At 49.2% G+C, this 24,223-nt stretch overlaps 10 protein-coding genes across 10 annotated transcripts; 5 read left to right on the forward strand and 5 right to left on the reverse strand.

Moving 5' to 3' along the window:
- Positions 1-598: 598 nt before the first annotated feature.
- Positions 599-2,563, reverse strand: TRUGW13939_03651 (uncharacterized protein; the record flags this gene model as incomplete). Its single annotated transcript, XM_035486831.1, has 7 exons — positions 599-613; positions 667-1,070; positions 1,134-1,724; positions 1,776-2,068; positions 2,118-2,137; positions 2,197-2,326; positions 2,388-2,563. 7 exons carry the CDS (start codon positions 2,561-2,563, stop codon positions 599-601), a joined length of 1,629 nt encoding a protein of 542 aa, XP_035342724.1.
- A 1,232-nt stretch (positions 2,564-3,795) lies between these two features.
- On the forward strand, positions 3,796-5,391 carry TRUGW13939_03652 (uncharacterized protein; the record flags this gene model as incomplete). Its single annotated transcript, XM_035486832.1, has 2 exons — positions 3,796-4,400; positions 4,452-5,391. 2 exons carry the CDS (start codon positions 3,796-3,798, stop codon positions 5,389-5,391), a joined length of 1,545 nt encoding a protein of 514 aa, XP_035342725.1.
- Positions 5,392-5,624: 233 nt separating this feature from the next.
- On the reverse strand, positions 5,625-6,598 carry TRUGW13939_03653 (uncharacterized protein; the record flags this gene model as incomplete). Its single annotated transcript, XM_035486833.1, has 3 exons — positions 5,625-5,781; positions 5,864-6,441; positions 6,497-6,598. 3 exons carry the CDS (start codon positions 6,596-6,598, stop codon positions 5,625-5,627), a joined length of 837 nt encoding a protein of 278 aa, XP_035342726.1.
- A 439-nt stretch (positions 6,599-7,037) lies between these two features.
- TRUGW13939_03654 (uncharacterized protein) lies at positions 7,038-9,620 on the reverse strand (the record flags this gene model as incomplete). Its single annotated transcript, XM_035486834.1, has 2 exons — positions 7,038-7,368; positions 7,420-9,620. The coding sequence occupies 2 exons, from the start codon at positions 9,618-9,620 to the stop codon at positions 7,038-7,040; spliced, it is 2,532 nt and encodes an 843-aa protein (XP_035342727.1).
- A 1,128-nt stretch (positions 9,621-10,748) lies between these two features.
- TRUGW13939_03655 (uncharacterized protein) lies at positions 10,749-11,705 on the forward strand (the record flags this gene model as incomplete). Its single annotated transcript, XM_035486835.1, has 1 exon — positions 10,749-11,705. One exon carries the CDS (start codon positions 10,749-10,751, stop codon positions 11,703-11,705), a length of 957 nt encoding a protein of 318 aa, XP_035342728.1.
- Positions 11,706-11,776: 71 nt separating this feature from the next.
- TRUGW13939_03656 (uncharacterized protein) lies at positions 11,777-13,117 on the reverse strand (the record flags this gene model as incomplete). The annotated part of the gene is made up of 1 exon (XM_035486836.1): positions 11,777-13,117. The coding sequence occupies one exon, from the start codon at positions 13,115-13,117 to the stop codon at positions 11,777-11,779; it is 1,341 nt and encodes a 446-aa protein (XP_035342729.1).
- A 410-nt stretch (positions 13,118-13,527) lies between these two features.
- Positions 13,528-14,139, forward strand: TRUGW13939_03657 (uncharacterized protein; the record flags this gene model as incomplete). The annotated part of the gene is made up of 1 exon (XM_035486837.1): positions 13,528-14,139. One exon carries the CDS (start codon positions 13,528-13,530, stop codon positions 14,137-14,139), a length of 612 nt encoding a protein of 203 aa, XP_035342730.1.
- A 206-nt stretch (positions 14,140-14,345) lies between these two features.
- On the reverse strand, positions 14,346-18,736 carry TRUGW13939_03658 (uncharacterized protein; the record flags this gene model as incomplete). Its single annotated transcript, XM_035486838.1, has 5 exons — positions 14,346-15,310; positions 15,365-15,586; positions 15,647-15,733; positions 15,789-18,616; positions 18,681-18,736. The coding sequence occupies 5 exons, from the start codon at positions 18,734-18,736 to the stop codon at positions 14,346-14,348; spliced, it is 4,158 nt and encodes a 1,385-aa protein (XP_035342731.1).
- A 728-nt stretch (positions 18,737-19,464) lies between these two features.
- Positions 19,465-21,400, forward strand: TRUGW13939_03659 (uncharacterized protein; the record flags this gene model as incomplete). The annotated part of the gene is made up of 2 exons (XM_035486839.1): positions 19,465-19,633; positions 19,692-21,400. 2 exons carry the CDS (start codon positions 19,465-19,467, stop codon positions 21,398-21,400), a joined length of 1,878 nt encoding a protein of 625 aa, XP_035342732.1.
- A 1,284-nt stretch (positions 21,401-22,684) lies between these two features.
- Positions 22,685-24,176, forward strand: TRUGW13939_03660 (uncharacterized protein; the record flags this gene model as incomplete). The annotated part of the gene is made up of 5 exons (XM_035486840.1): positions 22,685-22,729; positions 22,929-22,950; positions 23,049-23,125; positions 23,326-23,571; positions 23,625-24,176. The coding sequence occupies 5 exons, from the start codon at positions 22,685-22,687 to the stop codon at positions 24,174-24,176; spliced, it is 942 nt and encodes a 313-aa protein (XP_035342733.1).
- Positions 24,177-24,223: the final 47 nt, after the last annotated feature.

Raw genomic sequence — 24,223 nt, forward strand, 5'->3', positions numbered from 1 at the left:
GTTTTTTTTTTCTTTTTCGGTGGAAGGAGTTGGCATTTTTTTATAGCTTTTAGCTTTTAACATTTAACATTTTTTTTTATTCAATTTATTTCTTTGAGCCACTCCACGACGAGACTTATTCTTGAAGGTGCATTTAGATCAAAAGTAGATATAAACTGTTGTCGAAATGATCGTCCCACTAAATGTTGATCTAGTGGAGCAACATGCACGTATCCGAGACTGGGGGCAGAGGCTGCGCACGTCCACGGGCGGTGGCTGTAAGGAGTAGTATATATAAAAAAAGCTACTCTGCAAAAATTATTAAAAAAAGCCGAATCTGGAGGATATACATGCATGCTGTAAAAAGGGCGTATAGCCCTGACCGGGAGGCTATCCGGACCGCTGATTGGCGTCTTTGTTCTACCAGTTGACATGGAACAGGTACCTGTTTGAGAGATCTTTTATACCCTGAGAAGTTGAATTGTTTCGAATGTTGTTTTTTTTTGTGGAAATAAATCTATAGAATTTGACAAGTGCTCAAAACTTTTATATGTATGTACTTCTTTTTGTAACATGATGCAAATGATTTCCCCCCCCAGGTCATCAGACAACATCTCATCTACCACCCGAATTCCTGCTCTAAAGTTAGCATTAAATCTTACATGTACATCGCAATTTTGGATTTACCTCAGTATAGACAGTTATCGATAGTCCATCGTCATACGCTCCTCGAGAGTAGTGACTTTTTTGCACGCTGTCGACCATATCAACTGGCCCACACGCGCCAATCCCGACGCGATCCTCTGGACTACAGCTGTCAATAAAACCTGAAACGTATTTCGAGATATCTGGACGACCCCTTTGGACGTTGGTGAAAGACAGTGCATTGGAGTCGATTCCTATTGATGATTTCTCAATATCGACGGGTGTGTTGCTGTTGTTGTTGCTGACTTCGGTTTTTGTCAAGACAACATCTTGAACGTCTTTGGGATGTTCTGATTTGGCATCTGCTCGTGTGACGTGTATAAACAAACGTACATGGGGGCTCTCTTGAAGTTGGGCGAGTTCTTTCTCGAACCAGTTGAGTGACTCTACCAGTTCAAGTCCGTCAGTCGTCTTTTTCCTTCACCACCCTGGAATAGTAAAATACTAACTGTAGTGTCTTACCGACCACACAAAATCAATCATTTTTGTTGCCGTTGAACCAGAACCAGCACGTTTCTTGATTACATCAAGCGCCACGGCAAAAGCAAAACTCGCACCGCTACCACCAGAGACAAGCAAGATCCGATCAAAACTGTTAAAATCGGGGACTTGGCCATACGGCCCATCTACCGAACAACGCAGGGACTTGTCTGGTTCTTGAGACACTCTTTTGCGCAAATCATGCGTGAATCCGTCGTACACGTTGATCAGAAACTCACCATCTTGAGACACAAGTGTAAATGGATGTGTTTCGAGACAGCGGATTGCTGGAATCCATAGATAGGCGTGAGAGCCCGGCCTAGAGCGGCGCATAGTGCGGCTCAGCGATACACGGAGTGCGCCATCTGGCATGATTTTGATAGTTGCATGGTTGCCAGGAAAGTACCAACATAACTTGGCAAAACGTAAAAGTCTGTCGGAGAACCACATCGAGGCTGTGAAGATGATGATCACGACTGTCGATTTCGAGATTAGCGGACGGTGCATGGCGACCGTGATCAGGATGAGCATGAATAGGACAATGTGAATCATATAGAAGACTGTGTCTGTTAGTATGTCGACTATCTGTCAGACAAAAAAGAGATATATACCTTCATAAAACCTTCGAGTAAACCACCCAATAGTAGAAAACCCGATAATTACCATTGCCAGTCCAGCAATCCCGCCAGCCAGGTTTTTTGTCTCGCGCATGTTTTCAAGCTCTGCCTTTTCGGACCAGGCACTCAGGTAGACTGCAGCATGCAATACACTTGTAGTAATACAAGTATAGCCTGCTGTCTTGTGCAACGGACGCAGTTTCTCGTAGGAGTGTCCGCTCAACGGAGCCAGGGGCGTATTTCTGAGTGCGAGGAAAACAAGGAGGACAAAATTGGCCACGGAGACCCTTCTTCGTTTTAGTCATTTTTCTGTAATCTTTTAAAAGCTGTACATACCATCCAAGACGCTTCCCAACCTAAAAAGAAAAGTTCTGTTAAAAACCGGCTTAAATCGAGAGAAAAGATATGTACGAACATAACTATGATTGTGCAATTCAACATTGGTCAATAAGCACGCGAAATTGATTGCCCAGTAAGTGAAATACAAACACCAACGACTAATCTCCAAGCCAAGAACACTTATGGCCAAGAATCGCTGCACCTTGCTGTCTTGAGTTAACCATCCATGTTTTTTGGGGGGGTGACAAATGTTATGTTCAAACATACCGTAGATTCCGAGTGAGTGCCAGAGTAGATCTTTTCGGTCTTTGCCGGGCGTATCTTGAGTATGCAATATTCGCCCAGTGGGAAATGATAAAAATCACCATGATTGCTCCAATGGCGATGGCAAAGTATTTGACCGACCACACATTGTGAGACTGGCGTAATTCTTTCGCGCTCATGTTGGAAAATTGGCTAAGAGAGAGGGAAACTAAGGATGCGATCAACAAGAGGGGTGGTGATTGTTTATCAATCTCTTGATCTGATTAGAGTGGAGATTGGGATTCGGGGTTTTGTTAAAGTTTTTTTCTTCATTTTCTAAACGCGTACAAGCTCTTCTGTCACTAGCATAACAGTCTAAGATTTTCACCGGTAAGACAATGTAGTACCGCTAATATCCACTCATCGACGAGACCGGTGTTTGGTTAGGGTTTCCCTAGCCAGAAGGTCGTAGAGTCCAGATATTGTATCCAAGCTGATTCTGCATGGCCACTCATGCAATAACGTGCAAAATTCTGCTGCATTATTATCTGCTCTAGCATGATCCTACCCTGCAACTGCATTTTTCCAATTACGTACAATCTCTTAGGATTTCAGCAGAAGAAAACTTTCCGGCCCCGCTTATGGAGATGATCAGATTAGATTTGGACTCGCTCGGGTATCAATCTGATAAGGAAAGTCCGTCCTTGGCGGGGCTCAAGTGGCATGGCTCGACCAACTGCATGGCACACGGTGGATCAAGTGCGAAATAAGTACGTAGTTAGTCTCTGCGACTCTGCGAAGAAGTTATTTTGCTTAGTCTTGTAGGGGAGTAATAGGCAGATATAATAAAAGCGTCTGCTATCGGGTCCAAGAGATCTACACGCAGCTCTTTGAACGGTAGAACCCGGCGATTGGAACTGGACTGTCATGTCTATTCTTCTGTCCGAGGAAAGTGATTGAAATACAGCTCTTCTCTAGTAATAATACAAGCAGACAAAATACTCTCTCGCAAGGAATTATTAATAAATGACGCAGGTCACCTGACGGATGACACGCGACTACGCCAAGACTTAAAGCGGGTCCTTTCACGTGGATGCGCCTTATCGCAGCTGGTGATTGGCCGTCGACAGACGCGTCTCGTTTCTAGACAAGGAAAACAGCCTCTCCAACCTCGTCTGGTTCTGACTGTTGTCGCCCTCCAGGGAGCTTGTCTAGCAAGCGTGATGGCCTAGACTTGCTTCAATTGACCCCACCCTTGTGATTCTCTTGCGATTCACTTGTGGTGTACCGTGGAAAACCACATCGATTCGGGTTATCGCAACCGTGAAACCCCCCCCACCTGGAGAGACAGAGACCGCGCGCGTCCGTCACTCCATTTCGCGCTCATCAGACAACAACGGCCAATTGGCTTCAAATTGATATCGAGATAATCATGGACCAAGAAGTGCCCCTTCCGCCACCGCGGACTATTCGCACTAGATCCCCTGCGAAAGCATTAGGCCGCCAGCCTCTGCGAGCGCCGCAGCGGCCGTCGCGATTGAGCGTCTCGAGCTTCCCTTCAAGCGATCCTGCCTTCTTCTCGAGCGACGATATCCCTTCCTCGTCGCTGGAAAACTACAATGCAGAAAAGCCCGTGAATTCCAAAAAGCGGCGGTACCGCGGTACCTGGTGGGGAGAAAAGGCCATTGAGGCGAAACGCAAGAGGGCTGATTTTCGCGAAAAGCGGCATTTGGATAGTGGTGTGTGGATGGGGAGTGATGGGTCGTCGTCGGAATGTCTCTTGTCTTCTGAGGCGTCCTCTTGCGATGACTTTCTCACGCCTGATCAGGATGCTCGGGATGCTCGGGATGCAACAAAGGTGTGTGTAATGGAGGATAATACGAAAGACGGCGATGACGAAGAGGAAAACGCACGCGATACTGGCCCAAATTTTGCTGCTCGGAATTTACAGAAACAAGACGAGCCAAAAGAACATCAAACTGCTAGGGCTCTGGTTAATAATTGTCTCGATAAGGGTCAGGACTGTATTGACCTGAGGTAAGTTCCTTCTCATTTCAATTATATGTACTTTGCTTATTCAAATCTCAGTGGCCTATTCATGAAACGTCTTCCAACAGATTTACTTCGACCGCTTTTACACTTGACCAAAGAGCCCGCAGTCTTCGAGGGTCCGGTTACCGATGAAGTCTTCACTTCACTAACTCCGTTTCTTCGGCTGTTTCTGTCTGGAAATGCCTTGACGCTGTTAACTTCAGAGCTCTTTGAGCTGGGCAACTTGAATGTCCTTAGTCTGCGGAACAACAAGCTCCGAGAAATCCCTGGTGCTATCCGAAGACTCACAAAGCTGCAAGAAATCAATCTCTCAACCAACCGCCTAACCACGCTACCATGGGAGATGCTCTGGCTGATACGCAAGGGCGACTTGAAGCATATGGTTGTCAATCCTAACCCTCTTATGTCTCTACACGATGCATTTGAAGACGTTGATCAATGGCACTATGGGAGTGGACCAGATGGAGCAGAAAACACAGAAACAACGCTTCGACTGTGGGAATACGACGACGGACCTGTTCCTGAAGAGGCATGGGCCCCTATTCACATTGCCACGAGTCGTGTTCAATACATGGACAGCGAAGGAAACCGACTCCTCGCCTCTAAAACCCACGAAGCTCAGTATGCGCGCGATGCCACCAGCCGCGTCCCCTCGTTACGCGAACTCGCGCTATTGGAATGCAACCGGGCTCCGTATCTAGACCAGTTTCTTGAAGATGACTTGACGGGATACCCCGAGCTCGTCATCCAGCTTTTGAAAAAGACGGTTGCAGTTCGAGATGCCGGGGGCATGAGTTGCTCTGTTTGCCATCGCAGCTTTGTCGTTGCTCGGACGCAGTGGATTGAATGGTGGGACTGTGCAACGTATGAAAACGGTCTCAAGGGGCCGCGGGCATCGGGTGCAGAACTGCGTCCGTTGCCATTTCTGCGCAAGGGCTGCAGTTGGGGGTGTGTCCCGGACGGAGACTTGAGTTGATGATCGGGTTTGCAATTGACATTCTTAGAACATATTTCGACCGATATGTCTGTCTATAGACAGCTGTATTTGTGGTTTTTGAATAATGTTTTTTTTTTTTTTTTTGTACATGACAGGCGACATTTTGTATCAAGGCACGTATATAGCCGAGCAATTACACATAGGGACTAGATTAAGTATATATTTCGCTCCAGCTCATTCACAATCTTTTCCCGACCCCTGACCTAAAACACCTACTCAGCACTTTTGGCTTGCTCGCGCAAGCTCGGAGATGTCGACGCCTTGGCTTCGATATCTGCCGCCCACAACGCCGCACCCACGGTGCTCGTATACGTGAAAGCGAACGAGAGCACAGGCACCATCTCCAACACAAACGACAACACGCCAAAACTACAACCCCCGTTAGGAAAAAGGGTGAACATAAAGAGGGTTTGGGCAGAGACCAAAAAAAAAGAAAAAGAGAGAGACAAACCTTGTATACTCTGGCGCATGCGTTTTCAGCCACTCCTCTTTGCGTCTCCGATCCCAGCCTTTCAACTGAAAATAGCGGTCGTGGGCAGTCGGTCCAATACGTCTCCCCTGCACAACGATATACACGAGCGTGCCAACGACGGGGATGAAATTTAGCGGCAAGTACAGCACGGATCGGATCAGGGATGCCGGTGATAGCTTTGCGAAAGGTTTCTTGACTAGTTTCCCCAAGCGCGAGATCGGGTCGCCTATACCACCAGATTTCAATTGTCGACCATCGCTGACCAGGGCCTCGTGACCTCTGGAAACAAGCGTGCCGTCAAAGGTATCCACGAGCGCGTCATTCAGCAAAAAGGAGTTTGATAGTGCGTTTGTCAGCGTCGAGCTCTCGCTGAGAACCAGCAGGGCCGCTGAAATGGGTGCCAGCGGACCTGATGTCAGCGCAAGCAAGGCTAGTTGTGGCACATAGGTGAAAAAAAACATGGCGGATGTAATGCTTAGGCCCAGAGTGACCGTGGGGCCGATTCTGGATGTGAGTGGTTTCCAGAGGCTGCGGTGCGCGATGAAGTAGAATATTCCCTGGATTTTGCATTTAGCAAGTGGTTGAAGCATGAAGTAAAAAGTGGTGGTTTACCTTGATGGGATACATGTAGGCACCCGACTTGGCTGCATTGCCTGCCAGAGTGCCGATACGGAGTGCCTCGGATTTGGCAACATCTTTTACCTTGTCCGCCATTATTGTGTGTAGCAACTAGAAGTGTAGGTCTGGTGGTTTGTACAGAGAAAAGGTTGAGGCGTGGTGGAAATCAATGACGTTATCGATGGCCGGCCGTCCTAAACCGGCGTCGCCCAATCGGAGCTACCCCACAATACTTTATTCAGAACAGTTGTAGTTACCAAGTGAGAGTCGCGTTTGTACATTCACTAATGTAAGAAATAGTATGTAATGTTGGCTACATTTACCAGGTTTTCAGACCCCGAATAACAAACTGAAGTACTGAACCCATATACCCCCCAGGACCACGTCCTGACCACGAAAATCCAACACGCCTTATATTCAGGGCTACCAAACGCCACACTGTTCATGAATGGATATAAAAGATGAAAAACAATCGCTAATGTGATAAAGCATAGAGCCCAAAAGAAAAAAAAGAAAAGAAAAGAAAAGAATAGCCCTATCTGGTGCGGTCCGTTTGGGCAGAGTGCCAGACTGTGTCGCCGCTAAGAGCAGGGAAATTCATGGAAGTAAAGTTGCGCCAGCTGGACTGGGGCGCCGAAGAGGTATTGTTGTTTGACAGTAAAGGCGCATCCGGTCCTTCGCCATCCTCCAAGTTCGTGTCACTCATGGAACTTCCCATGATAGGAACTGCAGCGCTGTGGGTTTCAGCGGATTCCTCTACATCGTGGCTGTGTGAATCAGACCCAATCTGTCGCTGAGACATAGAACGTACGACATCGCCTTTGCAAATTGGACAAGTGCGTCGACGGGTGGTCAACCATGGGGTGCTAGAGTCGAGATTAGCAGGGTGAAAAAAGATTTGAATAGAGAATACCTACATGCAATCCGCATGGAATTCATGGCCACATGGGAGACTCATCACTTGGCTTTGTCCGTCGACATACTCTTCCAAACAAACAACACATTCGACTTGTCGTCCAATATACTTTCGTCGCCACAAATCCGAATTTGAGCTGCTCTTTTCTGTACTCGGTGACATCATATCAGTTGGCAAAACAGAGCCGGATACCGTCTGGGAACGTGGCCGCGAGCGCCGGGATGTATCAACTGGTCCTGAGGAAAGAAGCGGTGATGTCGATGTGAATGAAGTCACAGATCCCGGGCTTGGCGATCGAGTGCTTGATGTCGTGGTTGACCGTGAAGCTATGGTATGGTAGGTCCTGATTGGAAGCCTTTCAACCACGGATTTGGGTGCTCGCCATCTTCGGCGACGAATACGAGATCGCAGCAAGAGAAGAGCATAGACAACGGTCAATGTTATCAAAGGGCTCACAACCAAAACTAAAAGCGTGTCGAAGAAAGGGTTGGTTGACATTGTTGTTGGAGTTAGAGTAACCCAGAGACCTTCATGATCGGTTGGAGGTTGCTTCGCTCCGGTGGTTGAGCTATCCTTTCCATTTTGGGATCGGATACGACTTTCCATAATTCGATCGAGCTTGTCATCAGTAGCCTTGTTCCATACAAAAAGCTTCGCAAACCACCATCCCTTGTGAGAGGATTCACTTTGTGGTTTTGAAGTTGTGTCACTGTTTTTGGAAGACTCTTTCTTCTTTTCGGACTCAGTGGGCTTTCTTGCGTATGAATATTCACCACTGCCTGGAGTTATACTTCCACCTTGAAGGTTGGAGTTTTTATTGCTGTCGACCTTTTCTTCTTTCTTCTTCGAGTTTTTACTGTCTGGCTTTGCGGTTTGTTTTGGTAGTAAAAGATCTGGATCCCGCCAGTCATGTACTCCGATTTCGAACCCATCTCCATCAGCCAGCGTAGATTCGGTATCGGCCAGCGGTTTTTCGTTTTTCTTTGCTCGACTTTTGGCAGAGCTCGATCTTCCAGAGCCGCTATCACTGTACTCCTCTTCCGACTTATCAACCAATACCCAATCAATATTGCCACTGCTAGGCGGCCGACGACTATCCCCAGCAATTGAACCGCGATTCGTGCCCAACCCTACATTGGATAACAATGACGAGAAGAAGCCACTTTCCGATGAACCAGTCTGCAGTTTTTTCTTGTTCGTAGACGTCGAAGTGGGAGCACTAGTTGTTGTTGTCGTGGTTGTCGTGGTTGTGGCTGTGCTTTGTTTTTGTTTCTTCGGGGGTAGGTTCGCCGTAACGTCGGTCGGTACTTCGAGAAAAGCCCTCTCTGTGACCAGGGAAGACAGTAGATGAGCAGTAGTGTAAGATGTAAATATCGCGGGGATCGTAACATTCGAAGTGTCTCCGCGAGCATACATCGTGACCAAGCCGCCGCCTTTAGTGTCGTCTCCGACAATCAGCGCGGAACCGCCGCGTCGCTGCACCCATTTAACCTTCTCCAAAAACCCGCAACCGCCTCGACTTAGTAGAACGACTTTTCCAGCGATTTCTGCGCTTTCTTGAAGAGACTGAATATCGGCATGGGTGGATGGCTGGTTACCCCCCGCTTTGTCCAGAAAACCCGGATTGTGTGGACGATGTAGATAATCGTCAGTGCCATCATGCAGAACCGACCCATCGTCTTCGTCTAGCGAGTCATAGCCAGTACTATCACTGGCCCTGCGATCTTTGGCGGGAATCTTGTCCGATGGAGAGTTGGCGGCTGAGCCGGTCCCGGATTCTCCCAGTCCTTTATCTTGCTTCGACTGTCCATCCTTGTCCCAGCCCGGAACATCCGAGCAGCCAAGCTCGCCTTCGATGCCTGCAGTACCAGCGCCTCGCCTGAGTGTGTCTTCGCTGAAGCCACTGCCGATCCACAGTTGGCCACTCAGACCTTTGGTGGGCAACAACGGGCCAAATGCTGCAGGTCTCGCGAGGAAGAAAGTCGAGTTATCGTCGGTCAAGCTAATAATAGCCGATGGGGGGAAAAGCGAAGTTGGGGCATTAAACGAAAACAGAGCGCGGAGTCGGCTCGATCGACCAGCGATAGGAGCATCGGCATCCGCGCCACGGCGAGGCTCGGCAGTAACGAGCGAGAGAAAGGTGAGGAGGATCGGCAGAAAGATGAAGCAAAAAATGAGCAGCAGGAGCCGTGGAGGTCGCATTCTGACCAAATAGCTAGCTCAGCTGAGAAACTTTTTAAGAGCTTTGTGGTTGCAGTTGTAGGCGTGGATGACGAGGCGATAGATTACGAGTCCCCGACCAAGCGCTGGGGCCTCAGCAGAATCGGCGAAGCGTCGCTCATCGAGAAAATACAAAAAAGACTAGAATGTGACGGCGCGATACAGCGGGAAAGCAGATGAAGTTCGACAACGAAAGAAAATGGAAAGGAGAGCGTTGCAAGGCCGCGGAGGATAGGCTGAGGTGGAGGGGATGATGTCCCATGTCCCACTGATGGCAACGACGGGGGCGGTTACGTACTGCGCCGGACTAGGTAAAACGCCAAGCTCCACCACGGCCCAGATGGGACTAGCGCGTGTGCTGGCAGACCTCGGCACGTGATATGTCAGAAAAGGATCTCGCGCAGTGCATTGCCCTTGCGTGTTGAGGCTTAGGCGTTCAGCATGGATGTCTGCGAAGAGGTGATGACTCTGTCAGGCCGAGACGCCCTTGTCTGCTGAGAGATCAGCTGCCTCGATTCTGCCAAGGAGCCGTGATTGCGTCATGTCACGTGGAGATAAGATCAGTCTTTCCTCTCTTGAGCGTTCACGTGCTCTATTTTCTGCCTCTTAGCCTATACATGTACTGGTTGACATGTATACTCCAGGTTGAAAATACCCAGTAGTGGGGGTCCCCGAGATCACAGCTGAACTTGCGCTTTAGCTTGAGATTTAGATGCATATGCTGCACATCGATCGTTATGCCACCCCACGCGATGATCCAACATCCCATAGTACTACATCCCACGCCCTGTCGGACACAGTGGCCCATTTCCTGGGGGAACCCCGGCTAAAAAGCAGCCAATTTCCCCATGGGAATTTCTTCTTCGTAAATACATCGATCTCCTCGCTTTGGACTCGCGTTCATCGAAACTTGTACATGTACGTGCACTTTCCTGAACGGGAAGGAATCCGGTGGTCACAAACCCCAACGAGCCAGGTGCTTTAGATGCTTCTTCTCCTCTAAAAAAGCACATATTCTTGAATCTATGCTTCTAGAAGGTCTCTTTATTGCACATGTACATCTTATGCACTGGGTGGTGACTTCGACCCCCTGAGAGACCCCCAGGTCCCATGACTTCCAAGCCCTCATCGGCATCCCCGGAGTTCCCTCCGAGCGGTCGAGGAAACACGCACAACACCTCACAACCAGCTTCTCCTTCTGTTTCTTGTTCGTCTCCTGAGCTGCCGATCGGAAGATGCATGTTTATCGCCACAGCCGAGAAACGATGCGGCTGTCACGCATTCCAGCGCAACCCGGTGCTGCCAGGGGCATACTGCGATTGTGGCCACCAGGCTTCATATCATTGCCCTAAAGATGGTATGCCACCACCACCACCACCACCACCACCAGTGCCACCTTTTTCTATGCCAGACCCAACGATATGCACCTCTCCATCCCACGCAACCCTCCTCCAGCGCCTCCACCACCTAGAAACCACCCACGCACTAGACCGCAAGCACTGGGAAAAAGAACTCCGCCACGAACGCCACTCTCGACAAGAAGACATCCGCACCTTACGCGAAACCATGTCTGCCTTTTTCCGGGTTATTGAACGCGATATTCCGCGGCAGTTTGCGGATGTCGAGGACAAGATTGAGAATCTTGTGGATCACCATCAGCGGCTGCGGGAAAAGGTTATTAGTGTGGATGATTTCTCGATGGCGATGGAGGACCGTGTGATTGATTTGGAGCAACAGCAGGCGGAGCCAAGAAGGGCCAAGGGAAGAGAAAGAGGGATCCGTCAGGGGCATGATGGGGAGGTCAGAGTTGACTCGAATGTTCAAACCGAGTCTCGTAATCACGAGTTTGATTGGCACCTGCCCATCAAAGAAGAGCCTCGAGAAAGCAATAACCCTTCAACAAGTAATATTTCAGGAGACTCACAGCAAGGGTTTCCCCAGGTTCCCCAGGTTCCACAGGCAAACGAAGAAACAAACAGCAATCCCAAAGACAGCACGTCTGTGAAGAGGAAAAGAAGCGTTAGAATCCCTCTACCAAATCCCCCGCCATTATTTCTCTCAGAATAATAATTTTTAAAAAAATAAAAAAAATTCTATATCTATGATTGTACATAATCTATGAAACGAGTAATATCACATCAAAGCTGCTTCTTGCCATTGGCCTCTGCCTTGGCGCGCTCCTTGGCTTGCTTTTCCTGTCGTTGTACAATACCCTCGAAACCGACACCTCCAAAGACAAGCCCGACCCCCATCCATTGTCCATGTGTCAATGAATGCCCAAACCAAAACACGCTGATGATCATGCTCAGCATCTTGCGCGTCACGGTTACCGTGACAAGCAGCAGAGACGAAAACTTGGACAGCGTGTAGTAAATAAACACCTGGCCAACCGCACCACAGACTGAAAATCCGAGGACGTGCTTGAGAGCCTGCGGGTGGTTTTGCAGGAAAGCAATGGCTGACGACAGCTCCAAACCGGCCGAAGCTGGGATTTGCAAGGGCAGAGCCGATGCAATGGCACCGTTGGCCGACAAGTACGGTGCAACGAGTAGATACACTGTGGTGAGAAGGGTGGCGAGGAGGTTTTGCGCTACCATCATCTGGGGTCCGGAGTAGCGCGTATAGATGTCTGGGGACGAAAAGACGTGATCTTGTGTCGCATTGGTGAGGCCGTCAAGAAGCAGGTTGATGAACAACAGGAACAAGCCATAAGATGTCTGACCGCTGTTGGTTGACAAAGCCACCTTCTTTGAGGTTCCCGGATGGTACAAGGTGAATGTTGCGACTCCGAGTGTCACGAGCATGACAACCACATATTTATACAAGGGGTACCGCTTGCGGAAGACGGCCAGGTTCAAGAGCATCACAGGCACCAATTTGCAAGCCTTGGCCAAAATGAAGGTCAAGTAGTCAATGTGATCAAGAGCGGCATAGCCGAAAGGTGAGGCCAGCGAGGACGAGATGGCGACAAGAATCAAGGGGAAAGCGATTTTGCTGGTTGGAAAGACCGAGGGCACGTTCTGGCCCTTGGGGGTAGAGAATAAGAGATATAAAAAGCCGCTGAACGCTGCAAAGCATGACTGAATTGTATTGAGGACAATGGAAAAGGTGAATCGCTCCGTGGGGGGTTCCGGGTCAAGAGCGGTAGCTTCGCGGACAGGATACGGCGTGGTGGTGATGGCTTCTTGGAGAAGGCCCCATAAAAGACTGTGTATACTGTTAGCAGAAGAGACAAGGAAAGCTGGAAGGTGACCGTACAATGACGCATATATACCACCAACACAAATAGCCAGCTGCACAAGCCCTGGCTCGCTTTCTGTCGCATGTTCGTGAGAGGCGGCGGGCTTTGCGCTCCCATTTGCACTGCCATTTGCAACCGCCTTGCCATTCTGTGCTTTCTCTGGCAAGTCTGGAGGCGCTTGCATGATATCAGACGAGGGCGCCCGTTGCAAGGGCGCTCTTTGTTTCGTGCGCGCCATCTTCGAGGAATTTGTATCTGTGTATGCGGAGATCCGGGCTGAAAGGATGCGCGCGAGTAATCAGACGAGACGGGGGAGTTCTAGTGGATAGAAAAGGAAAGCAAAAAAAAAGTACAGAAATCTCGTTAATGACAGCAAATTCGTGCGTGACGGGCAAAATCAAGGACAAGGTGTGCAAGACCAACAGAAATAGTAAAAGCCATGTGTTCAATATTGATCAAGGTAACGGCACTATCGCGCCGCAGGGCCTAGGGCGATCATGGGATGGGTCCTTCCCCCACTCCAACTAAACTCTTTTTTTTTTAAATCCCGTCAGGACTTATTTTACAGCTCAACGCCGAGGAAGAGAGAGAGAGATAGGAAAACTGGACAGTTATTAAAAAAGAATCATGAGCACCGCATCGGCCAAAATGACGACGCTGCCAAACCCCTCTGCTCTGACAACGCTGATCTCGCAAACCAGCTCCGACCCAGTCTCCGCACTCACCACACAGGTCCTGCACAATCTGCAACACCAGCATCTCTGGACCTCCCTGGACACTCATCAACTGCTCCGCGACCCAGCAGCCCCTAAAAACGGCGAGGAAAACACTCCCCCAACAACCCTAATTTCGGGCGTGCCACCGCACCGCGTCTACACACATCCCGACGAACAGCTTTACTTGCTCGAACTGGGACTGCGGGAGCATGACTTGCCTCCAGAGCGAATGCTAGTTCTGCCTACTACACAGGGTCAATCGTGGACATTGCGAAAGATGGCTGCTGTTTTTGACTCCTTGCCCACTTTGGAACAACCGGATTCTAGTGATGGGAACGGGGAGGAGGAGACGACGGAGGAGGAGAAGGAGAAGAAAAAAGCAAACCTGGCCAAATATTTTGAAAGGAAAGAACAGGCGATTCAATCAAAGGAATGGGGTGGGAAACGACTGCTTTTTGCCATGGTTGACAGGCTCGTCGGTGGCGATGGCACGGTCGTTTACTATGTCTTTCAAGAGGGCATTGTGAAGCCTCGGCAGAATTGACGAGTGTTGCAACATGATCGAGTACGGGACAGGCTAGACATTACGCTTTCGAATATGTTTCCGGATGGCATCGCGAGAAGCATGTCAAGCAAGCAGAGAGCTAAATGTTCATTGCTACATAGTCACCACAACAGAAAAAAGAAGGGGGTATCAAAAGTCCAACTTTAACAGCCTGGAAGGAATACGACCCAGAAAAGAACCTAGGCTTAAGCCTGGTTCGAGTTCCACCTCTGAAGTTCCTCCTGGCAACTCATACAGTACTGCTCATACCAATGCTTCACATCCTCCTCTCGACCCGCAAACGCATTTGTGTTTAGATCAGACTCGCCTGCATCGGCATGCAGCAATGTTGCGATTTGTTCGCACCGCTCCGTCTCCTTGCCGAGCCATCGCTCCCATTCACTCTTCAGTACTTCCTTTTCAATGCTGTTCAGCACTCGCATGGCCACAAGGAGGTCGTGGCGATAAATTCCTAGTCGCTGACGAGTGCGCTGAACACGTCGAGCGGCGCTTTTCTCCAAGGTGTCGTCGGATGGAGAAGGAGTACCTTTTTGGAGCACAAGAGACGTGCCACTGTCTAGCAGAGTCTGCTCATGGAATGTTGCAAAGCAATGGCTGCTGCTCGAGTTATCGTTTGGATGCCACCCGGTGGTTGTATTAAGCATTGCTTGATCAAGATCGTGAACAAACACGGCCTTGCTCATGACATGGTCGGAGTGGATTCCCAACCGAGAGAGGAATTTGGCGGCATTGCGTTCGTGCCACCAGTCGTAGGTGTCGCGCGAAGAATAGAACCCATTAATTAACAGACTGGAAAAAAGTAATGAAAGAATCAACCCATTAGCGGTGCAAGTCTTCCAACCCCATCGAAGAAGTGCGAATGACCAGATCATTAGCGAAGACACGGCGCTTTCCAGGAAAGAGCCTGTAGAGTCCAGTAACAACCAGACCAAAGACCTCTGTTTTCTCGAGTTGCGTGCTTGGTTAAGAGCGGAGCTCTCGGCAGAAGAGAACTGGAAGATGTTGGTGGCATGCCCAATAAGCCCAAAGATCGCAATAGCTCGCTTTGTCCTGCTCCGAGGACCAAGTTTTCGGACCTGGTCGCTGATGAGATCAAGCAGATCCAAGGAATCCTGCTTGAGATCATTCATTGCCTGTCGGTCAATCACCCCTGAATCGACTGTTAGAATTCTCTGCAGTTGTGATAAGAGTAGAAGCCACTCACTATTCAAAAGAAAAGGCGACCAAAGCCACTCGACTTTGTGATAAATCGCCAATTTACACTTTGACTTTGAAACAAATGTAATAACAATCTTGCTGACCAGCCGAAAGTTACGCCGGAAAGGGAGATGCCAGGGGGTTCGTTTATCTGTGACAACATAGCACAGATGGTCGTTGAGAACATCGATGATTTGGTAATCCGAGACGTTTGTTTTGCTCACTCGTCCTGTACATTTTAAGTAGTAGATTAGCATTGTATGCATGATGTGAAAATAAGAATTCATACCGAATATATCCGCCCTTTCGATAAAGTATTCAAAGTCTCGTCTCATGTGGCCCGAATCCAGTATCTTCCACGGCCCCTGTTTGATTCCTAGAGTTGCTAGGTTTTAGTAAAGTTGTCTGACAGTGATATGAGCTGAACACACCTTGAGCCATCCTCTCGTGCAACAGAAGCTGCCAGAGTACACTCTTGTCCCCAAAGAGAACGTGGAAAAGCGCTTTAGGGCTGATGTCGAACACTTTCTCGGCACCCAGGTGGAGGTTACCTTGCGGGACATACTGTACAGGCTGATTCGGCAGTTTGAACTTCTGGAAATCTCTGCCCAAAGAAGATCGTTCCAAATCCAGATTCAAGTCTTTCTCCACATAGACAGGAATCCTGATATCCTTTGTTCTCTTACTACTAACCCCTGCACCACTAAAGGACCTTCCGTCTTGTGGCACATCCAAGGAGATCTCTTCCCAGCTTTCCATGCTAACCGATCTTGCTATGGCATCTGTCTCCATCTTGATCAATGCCTTGTAAATGGACTCCAGGTCCGGAGGGTCATCAGATACGGCAGCCTTGATCAAGTAATTGAGTCTCTTTTGCAATAGTCGCAGTGGCTCCAAAAATGTCTTGACAGTGACACGACGTGCCGACTCATCACCGGGGTATGGTACGTTGTGAAGGAACAAGAAATCGCAATCCCTTCCACTGGCCGCAGTAACCTCGGAGATGCCACTGAGCGGGGCACTCATCGTCAAAACGAGTCCAAAATGGTGACTGTAGAAATAAATGTTTCGAGTAGTCACAAAAGCACGACCGGGGAACTCTTGGTTATCATTTGGATTCCATGTAGCCCTGAAAACCATGATAAGACTCTCCTCTCTCTTGACATTGGGGAACAAGAGACGGAATTGGGCATCTTGGATGCGTAGGCGAGTCGGAAAGAAACTCGGATATTCGTAGTTGGTACAACTAACTATGCTTCTCTGTATTTTGGTCGGATCTCCACCATCAAGGCTAACTGTCTGCCTATGTCGTGGTTGCTGAGCACCAGGTACGGCTGCTTCTGTGTCCTTGCTGTCCGTGACTGGAGATTTCGAGGACTCTGAAGAGACATTTTCATCGTCCGAGGTTTTCGCATCTCGTAATCGAATGCTGTCCCGTTGGAAAGTATTGACAAACCCCCAGTTGGCACTGCCCCACAGGTTCGCCATCATGCCACTGGGCATTCCACCTGTGGAATCTGCAAGTCCAACGCCAATACCGCGCTCATTGCTAACGAAAACCGCCACTTTGCTCATACTCGTCGGGGCCGGAGGGTTTGCCAAGGTAGAAGGCGCCAGTGAATTTGCTGGGTCATCTCGAGTTTTGCTCTCATCGGTTTCTTCCGAACGTCCAGGCACCAAGCCAGGGCTATACGGCAATAGGCTGTGGCTAGCCGAAATAAGTCCAGCAATTCCGCTGCCACTGGTGATGTTTGGAGGAGACTGTGGGCTTGCTGCGTTTGATTTCCTGTGAATATCTAATTTATGGATGATTCGCGATGCATGATCTCGTCCGTGCCCGTTCTCAGCGTCCGGCCCAGTTGAGCGCCTCGAGCTGGTATAATCACCACTAGTTCTGTATGCCGAGGCATCCCGGTCTGGGAGAGACAGCATAGGCGACCGGTCGGCAGACGAGGGATCGTCGGCAGAAGGCGATGTCAAGAATTCCGAACTTTCGGATGCCGCAAATTCGGGGGCTGGAGGATGAGAGATGGAGAAGGCTGGGTCTTGAACAGCTGGCTTTCCGGCTACAGAACTGGCCGGGTTCTCCAAGGCTTTTTGTTTTGATGCCTCAAACGCGCCTATCCAGTCGATCAGATCTTGCTGGTGTTCAGCTTGCATTGTGATGGCATTTTTCTTGGTTTTGACCTCGAAACAGAACCGACGCTCTTCTTGAAAGGCAGGCCGTATGCTACAAAGCAAGACACCGATTCGTTCAGTCTCTTCAACTCCACCAGTCCTTGAGCTCTGCACTAGGCAGCCAAAGATTCCATTTTTCAAGAAAGCCCAGCGCCGTATCCAAACAGTTCTAGATGGTTTTCCAGTGATTGTTTTGAGATAGACCCAGCCTTGCTTCTCCGGCTTAAAAGGTTTATCATCTTTGGATTTTAGCGAAATGCCTTGACCAAGGTAAGGTACGGTAGAAATGGAGTAATCCTCCAATTCACGAGAAGGCCGGGCAGCCACCTCGGCAATATCTTCAATCTGTTTGCGGGCAGTCAGCAGTTCTTTGAGCGAATATCTCTCGCTGTTCTCCATTTCATGCACCCAGCCCTTGATACGTTCCATTTCCTGGCCCCATTTTGCAAAGGCCGAGGCATTCCCATCGTATAGCCCTTTGATCTCCCGCCATTGGTCAAAGGAAGTGCCAACCAAAAGTTTATCGAGGGTATTTCGGACCTGGGGGCTTTGTATTGAAAATTCCATGGAAGCTTTGAGATATGCCTTCCGGGCTTCGTGCAGCTGAAATGCATCTTCTCTCAAAGCGGATGGTTCCTTGGACTTGCCCTGACCTGAATATCTCGCCAAAAGGTGATCATAGTGCTTCTGGGAGTCGTCCAATATGCGTCGAGTCTGCTTGAAATTGCGCAAATCGGTTTGGATAAAGGTCTTGATTGGATCGGCAACCAGGCGGTCTAGCCTTTTGAGCGTTCCAGCCAGTGACCCCCAAATTTCCTTCATGCAGTCCCCATGTCGCTTTATAGCCAGCACCGTATAGTCATGGTCCAAAATCGCCTCGGACACATTGATGGGGTTGGTTGTGTAGGACAAGAAAAACCCCAGGGCTTGCTCAAAGCCCGTCATCTCCGACGCGAGCCGGGTAGCTGCCCTGGAGTATCCATCCAGCCATCGTTCTATATAATCGAGCTGATCTCCGAAATGGAGGGTGGTCGAACGGAAGGTGGGAGAGTCGAGGGCTGCCTCTTTGAGCCCGACCGGCCTAAGGAGAGTCTGTTAGCAACAGCATAATAAATAGGGTGAATACTCCATGGGTAAATCCATACACCACGCTGACGAGCTTTCCAACCTCAGGGACAGACGTTGGCTGCGGTGTTGCCATTTAGAGAATGGGTGCAGCCATAAACAATCCGTCGAGGGTCGAGTCGAGTCGAGTCGAAAATGAGGAGGTCGAGAGATGGATAAGTCCAGCAGAATAAATCAGAAGTATAATGTACAGCAAGAAAAGGAATAGATGGCGGGAATATTATGTATTATTAGGATGAGAAGTTGACAACAACAGCAAACAACACACACACAGCTGGGGGCGCGAAGTCGAGAGTAATGACGCTGCGCCCAGCGGCCCCATGTGGATCTTCCGGGGTACATGGACAGCCTCAGGCCGCAACATCCCAACCATAAAACTTATACGTGTATATATTACTACTACGTATGTATAAACTTGCTTTTGGTTTGAGTGATTCATTGCCAAAGGTATAGGCGATGTCTCTATTATGACTATTAACGACTTGATCCTATTAGAGGCTTAGAGCACTGTCGATGATATAAGAACAAGAGCATTTCATGAGTGCAGCTATCACTTTTCTAGCTACTACAGTAGATACAGCATTGAGGAGCGAGAGTAGCACCTACGACACATAGTACATAGCTTTATAAAAGAAAAACGGCCATGTAGATAGCTGGAAGCTATACACAGAGAACTGATGTGGGGCTTGCGGGCGGTGAGTACAGAGAATTTTCTGCCACCCGCCGCTTGACGATAAACATTTTTTTTTTCTTCCCATCCCTCCAGAGCCATTGGCATTCTGTACATAATTTGACATTTTGACCATGGAGCCGCCTGCCAAAAGATCACGGAAATTTTTCGAGGACAGCGGGTCCGACAGCGACGATGACGCTCAGGGGGGCGTCGCCGTGCCTCCAGAAAGCGGGTTCAAAATCAACCAGGAATATGCCCGGCGATTCGAATACAATAAAAAGAGAGAGGAGCGACAGCAGCGTATGTTGGCTTGATTCAGTATTTTTACTTAGTGTACATATACTAACCATATGCACAGTGGAGTTGAAATTAGGCAAGACTTCCTCCGCGGGAAACCGCAAACAATTCGGCCCTGAAGGAGATGCTGGTGAATCAGAAGAAAGTTCCGAAGAGGACGAAGACGAAGAGGGCGAGCTTATGACCCAAGCCCTTGACACCGAGATCATGGATACCCTAAATGCTATCCGGTCAAAAGACCCCCGGGTTTACGACAAAGACGTCACGTTCTACTCGGAGGTTACTCAAGACCAAGAATCGGAGAATCAACCAAAAAAGGAGAAGCCCTTGTTCCTTCGCGACTACCACCGACAGAATCTCCTGAACGGCGATGCAGCAAACGGAGACGAAGACACCCCAAAGACATTTGCACAGGAACAAGAAGATCTTAAGAAAAACGTTATTCGGGAGATGCATGCCGCAGCGAATGACGGCGGTTCCGATGATGACGAAGAGGGCGACTTTCTTATTGCAAAATCAAAACCCGAGCCTGCTGGAGATGCTCGCACCAAATCCCAGGTCCAGCTGGACGTTGAACACGCGAATGAGAACCCCGAAAAATTCCTTTCAGAGTTCCTCTCATCCCGAGCATGGGTACCTACCAAGTCATCTAAATTCCAGCCGTTTGAATCCGACGACGACGAAAAAGAAGAAGAAGCAGAGGCCTTTGAAGAGGCATACAACTTTCGATTCGAGGACCCGGAGAAAATGAACGAGAAGCTTCTCACGCATGCCCGTGATGCTACGAATCAAATGTCTGTGCGTCGAGAAGACACTAGTGGCCGAAAGAAGAAGAGGGACGCAGAGTATCAGAAGAAAGAAGAACGGAAGCGAGAGAGAGACAGCCAAAAGAATCGGTTACGCAAACTGAAGATGGAGGAGCTAGAAGAAAGGGTGAAAAAGATCAAACAGGCTGCAGGGCTCAAAGCCGCTACTATCACCGAAGAAGAGTGGGTACAATTCCTTGACGAAAATTGGAACGACGAAGGATGGGAGAAGGAAATGGCGAAACGATTCGGTGATGAATACTACGCGGCCGATGACCTGGAGTTTGACGACAATGACGACGACGACGAAGCCGGTAGCAAGAAGAAAAAACGCCCCAAGAAGCCTACATGGGACGATGACATTGATATCAAAGACCTTGTCCCCGACTTTGATGAAGAAGCTGAACCCGGCGTTGATCTTACCGACGAGGACATGGCAGATGGCGGCAGTGGAGAAGAAGATGGCGACGAAGAGGAAGGTGGCAGCAAGAAGAAGAAAAGCCGCACGCAAGAGAAGCACGAAAAGAAGCGGTCTACGCGTAAAGAGCGCCGTCGACTTGAAGAAGCCGTTGACCGCAACCTGGAGCTTGACCCGACTCTTCTCCCCGGCGCAACCAAGAAGAACTCTTCACACTTTCGATACCGCGAGACTTCTCCGCAGAGCTTTGGCCTGACGCCTCGGGACATCCTCATGGCAGACGACACACAGCTGAACCAGTTTGTCGGCTTGAAAAAGCTTGCTTCCTTCAGAGACGCCGAACGGAAACGCCGCGACCTGAAGAAGATGGGCAAGAAAGCCCGGCTACGCCAATGGCGCAAGGACACGTTTGGAACGGAGGAGGAGCCTCAGTTCGAGCTTACACAGGCTCCTGCGCCTGGCGGTGAGGAGAAGGGAGATGAGATGGACATTGACATTCGCGAGGGAGGGTCACGGAAGAAGCGCAAGAGGTCGAGAAAGCACTAGATCTTTATTTATGATTTGTACTGTTTCTATTTTCTATTTTCATTGTATCGACTCCAAAATGTTGCTTCACGTGTATACCCTCTCTGCTTGGTGCAGGTGGGACCCAATTGATGAAATCGGTACACCGGGCACATTCTGGTGTTCTAAATAAGCTCAGCATCAATTGATCTATTAAAATAACGTTTGAACCAACAAATCAATGCTCCAGAGCTGTTGATAGATAGTGTTGTGCAATTATCACGTGCCGGGCCGTCTCGGGATCGGAGGACCGGCAAGATATCCGATATATCGGTCCTAGCTCGATCAAAAATTTTCTTCCTAGCTTTCAAGGGTGGAAATATCCCTCACGGCGACAGGAATCGCATGCGGCTAGCTAGTGCTGTAACGACATGGATCGACATTAAGGCAAAGAAAACTGCATACATGATATGTCGCATAGTTGTACGGAAGTAGCATCCTTATGTAGGTAGTTAGGAAGCGGGAAACCGGTTGATTGAATATAGTAGGAAACAATTGAGTTGATAATTTGACATTTCACATGAATTGTCAGAGTGGAAGAAGCTTGAACAAAACTTGCATGTACACGACACAGAGCTACGGTGGTAGTAAACTAGAGCTGAGGACAGATAGCTGTGAGTGGGCCACTGATAATAATAGCGGGTGGGGCGAGAAAGGGGTACGCAAACAGGGCAGAAACCGTGAAGACAAAGAGAGTAAATATATAAATATGTATATAAATATTTATCTTATTTATTTATATATTATTATTAATATTTGATTCTGTTTGTAGTCGAGTGTTGAGGTTACAGGGTGGTGAGTAGAATGTATTCTGTATCCTGTATTATGCAGTGCTTGTCTGCAAGTATTCAGGACCATGGCACATCATAAATGCACTGCAAAGGCCGGTTCTTGGAATCAAACCAATAGAATAACGTGTAATTCACAACTACAAATTCAAGATTTAATGGTAATAATAAAACAAACATAAAAACTCCGGGTCAAGAAACAAGCAAGAAAAACCCGTCGGGAGATGTCGGCGCAAATTTTGCGTTGCCGGGCGGCTGCTGACTGGGCCGGCCACTCCCTGTTTAGCGTAGCGCCAGAAAAACCTCGTCGCCCGTTCCCCTGCGCTTTTAAAAATCCTCGCTCTTCTCCTCTCCTTCTCCATCTCCATCCGCTCTGCAGTGTCTGTCTTGTCACTCGACGCCTGTTTTTTTTAACCTTTTTTTTCTTTCTTACACTCTCCTCTCTTTGTAGTTCGCGTGTATCGCAACTTTCGTCAAGATGTCCAAGGAATCTAAGCAGGACAAGACCGTCTTCGGCATGCCCGTAAGTTTTTTTTCATGCGCCTGGCTGCATCGATCCAGGTCGGAATTCCATCGCTACAGCATCGCAATGGCCGCGAGAAACGTGCAACGCACTATGATCGCCTGCTTTGATGGCTTTCGACTCGGACTTGGATGCAGACCTCGCCGCCTTTGTTGTTGTTTTGTCGCCTCCGTGTCACTAACATGTCATCAACCACTAGGGATTCGTTGTCGACTTTCTGAGTGAGTGCCAACCACGGCCATCGGCTATCCAGCCGATGGCATTATAACCAGCCGCCTATGCTGTGTCGCGTTGAACATGAAACTAACCACGAGAATAGTGGGTGGTGTTTCCGCCGCTGTCTCCAAGACCGCTGCCGCCCCCATTGAGCGTGTCAAGCTCCTCATCCAGAACCAGGTAAGCCAGACTCGTGATAGCTGGTCTCAATGGCAGTTCAGTGAACTGGAGAATCGAATTGGCGACCTTCCATAGTCAGCGCCGATTACCAGGAAAACAAGAGAAAAAAAAATTCTCGTTTTCACTCCTTGTTCGGCCCTACGGAGACCACCTTCACCACTTCACACCTTGAATCGAAACATATCTAACCAATTACTTAGGATGAGATGCTTCGCGCCGGTCGTCTGGACCGCAAGTACGGTGGTATCGCCGACTGCTTCCGTCGTACCGCTGCTGCCGAGGGTGTCATGTCCCTCTGGCGTGGTAACACTGCCAACGTTATCCGTTACTTCCCTACCCAGGCCCTGAACTTCGCCTTCCGTGACACCTACAAGTCGATGTTCGCCTTCAAGAAGGACCGTGACGGATACGCCTGGTGGATGGTCGGTAACTTGGCCTCTGGTGGTGTATGTACTCCCTTTGTTCTTCATTTTTTAAGACTTGGAACTGATTGAAATAGGCTGCTGGTGCCACTTCCCTGCTCTTCGTCTACTCCCTTGACTACGCCCGTACTCGTCTGGCCAACGACGCCAAGTCGGCCAAGGGTGGCGGTGACCGTCAGTTCAACGGTCTCGTTGACGTCTACAAGAAGACCCTCGCTGCCGACGGTCTTGCCGGTCTGTACCGTGGTTTCTCCGTCTCCGTCGCTGGTATCATCGTCTACCGTGGTCTGTACTTCGGTATGTACGACTCGCTGAAGCCCGTCGTCCTTGTTGGTCCTCTTGAGGGTAACTTCCTTGCTTCCTTCCTGCTCGGTTGGTCTGTCACTACTGGTGCTGGTATTGCTTCTTACCCTCTCGACACCATCCGTCGTCGTATGATGATGACCTCTGGTGAGGCCGTCAAGTACAAGTCGTCCTTCGATGCCGCCAAGCAGATCGCCGCCAAGGAGGGTGTCAAGTCCTTCTTCAAGGGTGCCGGTGCTAACATCCTCCGTGGTGTTGCCGGTGCTGGTGTGCTCTCCATCTACGACCAAGTCCAGCTTATCCTCTTCGGAAAGCAGTTCAAGTAAACGACCTAATTGGACTAGTTTGAAATGGATGATGAGAGGGGATGAGG

The sequence above is a fragment of the Talaromyces rugulosus genome, chromosome II (genome assembly GCF_013368755.1).
Source record: "Talaromyces rugulosus chromosome II, complete sequence".
NCBI classification, from domain to species: Eukaryota; Fungi; Ascomycota; class Eurotiomycetes; order Eurotiales; family Trichocomaceae; genus Talaromyces; species Talaromyces rugulosus.